Source organism: Sapajus apella, unplaced genomic scaffold (genome assembly GCF_009761245.1).
Source record: "Sapajus apella isolate SASKATOON/1434 unplaced genomic scaffold, GSC_monkey_1.0 scaffold2025, whole genome shotgun sequence".
Classification (NCBI taxonomy): Eukaryota; Metazoa; Chordata; class Mammalia; order Primates; family Cebidae; genus Sapajus; species Sapajus apella.
In genome coordinates this window covers 1-4,631 of record NW_022438951.1, presented here as the reverse complement: position 1 = coordinate 4,631, position 4,631 = coordinate 1, and the positions used below count along the sequence as shown (strand labels likewise).

The following is a 4,631-nucleotide window of genomic DNA, read 5'->3' as shown; positions in this document are numbered from 1 at the left end:
GCTGGTCTCGAACTCCTGACCTCGTGATCCACCTACCTCGGCCTCCCAAAGTGCTGGGATTACAGGCATGAGCCACTGCACCCAGCCTTTTTTTTTTTTAAAGACAGAGTCTCGCTCTGTCGCTCAGGCTGGAGTGCAGTGGCCCGATCTTGGCTCAGTGCAATCTCTGCCTCCCAGGTTCAAGAAATCCTCCTGCCTCAGCCTCCCAAGTAGCTGGGACTACAGGCACATGCCACCACGCCTGGCTAATTTTTGTATTTTTAGTAGAGACAGGGTTTTACCATGTTGGCCAGGCTGGTCTGGAACTCCTGACCTCAAGTGATCTGTCCACCTCAGCCTTCCAAGGTGCCGGGATTACAGGAGTGAACCACCACGCCCAGCCACATGCTCTTTTGATAGAGCAGGGCAGAGAACAGAGATTCCTGGTGAGGTCACCCCACCCCACTCAAATGTGGTCATTCCCACACTGGCACTGTCGCCCACGGAGCTCCTGCCCAGAGATCCGCCCTGGCAGTTCACGGCGCACACTCAGACTGGCCTTCAACCTGAATCCCTTCTTATGTCCTTTGAACTGGTTCCCTCCTCCTGGGACATCCAACTGCAGTCTGCCTTGTTCACGTAGCCAGGAGTCTGGAGGGCTGGGGCTGGGGGTTGGGATTCCCACCCAGGCCCCTTGGCCATCAGATCCACAGCTGGACCAGCCTCTGGCCACTAAGATCTAGAAGAGGAGCTGCAGCCCATTGCCAGAGATAGTGTGTGCTTATCCTGACATTGCTGTGGGACCTGAGAGATTTCCTGGCCCTCACCAGGCCGGTGCTGGGTGGGACCTCCCTGTCCAAGAGCCCGGAGTGGGGGATCACGAGGACCTCCTCACTGGGGTCTCTGCCCTCATCAGACCCCCAAGTCCTCCCTCAGCCTGGGCTGGGTGGGTGGTGGAGCTGCCAGCCTGCTGGAAATTTCTCTCCCCTTGGGGCCTCAGGGCTGGGAGCCAAGGGCAGCTGTCGCTCAGGAGGAGGGAGAAGGCCCACGGGCTGGGCTGGGTGCGCCGTGAACCACACGTGAGATCTGGGGCAGGCGGGAGGCAATGCACATTTGGGGTGGTGCCAGGGTTCCACAGGGGGCAGGCCTGGGTCCCCCAGTGTTGGCCAGCTGGCTGGGCCTCTGCCCCTGTGGGACCCAAGGAGGGTTTCCCTGTCCCTCTAAGCCTCAGAGGAAATTCTAGCGGGAGAGAAAGAGAAGTTGAGAAAGGGAGCTGTTCATTCTGACATGAGTTCAGGTAGAGGTGGCGACCACGGGGGCTCCAGGGGTGCCAGGGGACAGAGCAGCCTGTCCCCACACCTCTTCCCCTGGGGACTGGCCCTGTTCCAGCCTGTTAGGAAGCCCTGGCCTGGGCTGCTGAGGGCCCTGATCCCCTCCTGGGACCCCTGGCTTGCAGCCAGGCAGTGGGGAGAGGGACCCAGGTGTGTGGTGTGGGTGACAGGTGAGTGATGGGCCCAGCGAGGCTGGCTCAGGCCTGGGGTCACCAGGGGGCTTGGCAGAGACTCTCTAGGTCCCCCACACCCTCCCACCCTATTCCTCTCCACCGTCCCACCTGGGCCTCAGGGAGGCATCACAGGCACCTCTGCATGTCTACTGTGCAGATGGGGAAACTGAGGCTCTGAGAGCACCTGGGATTCATCATCCTCTACCACCAGGTCCCCCTTGGCATTCTCCACAGAGCAGCAATTTCCCCCAAGCCCAGAATGTTCCAGAATGTTCTGGAAGTCCTCATTTACAGTCAAAGCCACCTGCAGCCCATAACTGGTGGAGCAGGCCTCTGTGCAGGGCTTACCTGACTTTGGAGTTCTTGACCTGAGATCTGACTTTCACTTCTGGCAGCTGTGTGGCCTTGGGTGAGTTCCTCAACTTCTCTGGGCCTCAGCCACCTTCTCTGCAAAGTGGAGCCACTGTCCGCACCTTCTTCAGGAGGCTGAGGTCACGCTGATCCCCTCAACATCCTGCGGGGTCTCTGCAGACCCCCCTGCTGGGAGGAATGATTGGCCTGGGTCCCTGGTCCTCTGTGGGCCTCAGTTTCCCCTCCTGTAATAGTTTTTTTATGTTTTTGAGATGGTGTTTTGCTCTGTCGCTGAGCCTAGAGCGCAATGGCACGATCTCGGCTCACCACAACCTCTGCCTCCCAGGTTCAAGTGATTCTCCTGCCTCAGCCTCCCAAGTAGCTGGGATTACAGACATGTACCACCATGCCCGGCTAATTTTGTATTTTTAGTAGAAATGGGGTTTTTCCATGTTGGTCAGGCTGGTCTCGAACTCCTGACCTCAGGTGATCCGCCCGCCTCGGCCTCCCAAAGTGCTGGGATTACAGGCATGAGCCACCGCGCCCGACCTGTAATATTTTAAGAACCCTACCTCTCCCTGCTCATCCACAAGGCCACACACACGGTCACAGCCACTGGCAGACACAGCTTAGAGCCCCATAGGTGGCCGCACACAGCCCACTTCACCACACCCAAGGACACAGGTCCATGCAGACACAGCCTTGCATGGTCACACAGAGAGACACACAGACTCGGAGAGGCCCGCACACTCGGAGAGGGGCCCCCATGCCATCAAACACTCAAAGCCTCACTCCCAGGGACACACAGTCCATCTCACACTGGGAATCGCCACCACCCACGAACACCCACATAGCACCATGGGCGGGCATCACGACGCATCCGCGGGCACTATCAGAGTCACGCCGAGGTCACACCCACAGTGATGCGTTCGTGACACCGACCTGCTGATGGTCATACCGAGTGTCCCCCCAGCCATGTGCATACCCCTGCTGTCGGTCACACACAAACCCTTTGACCTCCTCCTCAGGGGACGCTTCCCCTCCCTGACCTGTCCTGCACAACTCAGGCAACACATCCAGTGCCCTTGGGCCCTGTGCCCTGGGCAGAGAGGGTCCCTTTATCCCAGCCTTGCCCAACTTCACCTCTGGAGAGTGTGGGCCCCACTCAGCCCTTGGAGCCTGCATGTCCACTGTGCAAATGGGGAAACTGAGGCTCAGAGAACACCTGGGATTCACCACTACCTTCCAACACCAGGTCCCCCTTGGTCCTCATTTACACTCAGAACCCACCTGTGGCCCCTAAGCAGTGGAGCAGGGCTCTATGCAGGGCTTGCCTGACTTTGGAGTTCTTGACCTGAGATCTTCAGAAAACCGACTTTTACTTCTGGGTGCGTGCCAGAGCCCACTCCGGGAAGCCCGCTGGAGGAGAGGACCCCAGAGGGATCTGACCTCCACCCCCCCCAACCAAGCGGCTTGACCTCTAGGGCCATAGAAAGTTCTAGAACAGGGTTTTCTGCTCCTGGACATTTGGAACCATCATTGTTGTTTATGGGACCCCGACCTGTACATCGTAGCGGGTTCAGAGTAACCCCGGCCTCTACCCACTAAGTGACCTCATCCTCCCCTGGTTGTGACAACTGGAAATGTCTCTGGACATTGCCAAGTGCCCTTGGGGGCAGAATCGCCTGCATGAGCACCCCATCCTAGAGTGAGGGACACAGGAGTTTTCCTCAAAGCATTCTTGTCTGAAAACGGTAAAGCACTGTCTGTCTGTACCTCTCACAGTTGGTTACAAACAGAGTAGAACCACAGGTCAGCCAGCCAGCACCATCACCTGGGGCAAGGCTTCGAGGGTGCCGGTTCCCAGGGCCCAGTGCCTTCCAGGGTGAGGTCCCCAGCAGGTGAGGCTCCCAGCAGGTGAGATTCAGTATGGCAAGGTCCCTGGGAGCTGGACCCCAGCAGGTCAAGTCCCGACAGGTGAGATCCTCAGTAGGTGCTGCCTCTAGCAGGCAAGGTCCCCAACAGGGCAGGCTCCTGGCAGCCATGAAGGCTGGCATGTGAAATCCCAGGTAAATGTCATGTCAGCCACCAAAGCCTCCAGCAGGCGAGGCCCCAGGCAGGTGAGGCCCCAGGCAGGTGAGGTCCCAGGGAAGTGAGCCCAGTAGATGGTAAGGCCCCAGGTAGGTAAATCCCCAGACTAGTGAGTCCCTAGGTGGGTGAGGTCCCGCTCAGTGAGGCCCGGGGAAAGCGCGGTCCCCGGCAGCCCAGGCCCCACGCCGGCCTCTCAGGTGAACCAAGCGGCTATGCTGCGCACCGTCTGGTACCTGGGTTCCTGCTGCAGCTTCCAGCAGGCCTGGCAGAAACACCGTGCCCAGCTGAAGAAGCCAGGCCGCAGCGTCTCCCGCCAGCGAAAGTAGCGCAGGTAGCGGGCGTGGTCCTTGTCCAGTGCCTGCAGGTACTGGGCCAGGTCCTTGGGGCTCTGGAAGTCGTCCACGTGGATGAAGGCGTCGGGCGGCAGGAACTTCTCGTAGTTGCTCCTGCTGGGGCCCAGCACCACGGGCACGGCCCAGGCCTCCAGGGCGTTCCTCCACAGCTTCTCGGTGATGTAGTCGGGGTGCACGGAGTTCTCGAAGGCCAGGTAGAACTTGTACCGGGACAGCGTCTCCATCATGGTCCCCTGGGGCAGCGGCTTGTGGGAGCGCCCGTACACGTCCACCTTGAGATGTGCCTGCAGGGTCTGGTAGTAGCGCACCCTGGCAGACTGTGGATTCCAGTTGGACACCGCCCAGGCCACCAG

At 59.5% G+C, this 4,631-nt stretch overlaps 1 protein-coding gene across 1 annotated transcript; it reads right to left on the bottom strand.

Moving 5' to 3' along the window:
- Positions 1-3,642: 3,642 nt before the first annotated feature.
- Positions 3,643-4,628, bottom strand: LOC116547081 (alpha-(1,3)-fucosyltransferase 5; the record flags this gene model as incomplete). The annotated part of the gene is made up of 1 exon (XM_032273143.1): positions 3,643-4,628. A coding segment is annotated over one exon (510 nt), but the record flags the coding sequence as incomplete, so codon positions are not given.
- Between the last annotated feature and the right edge of the window lie 3 nt (positions 4,629-4,631).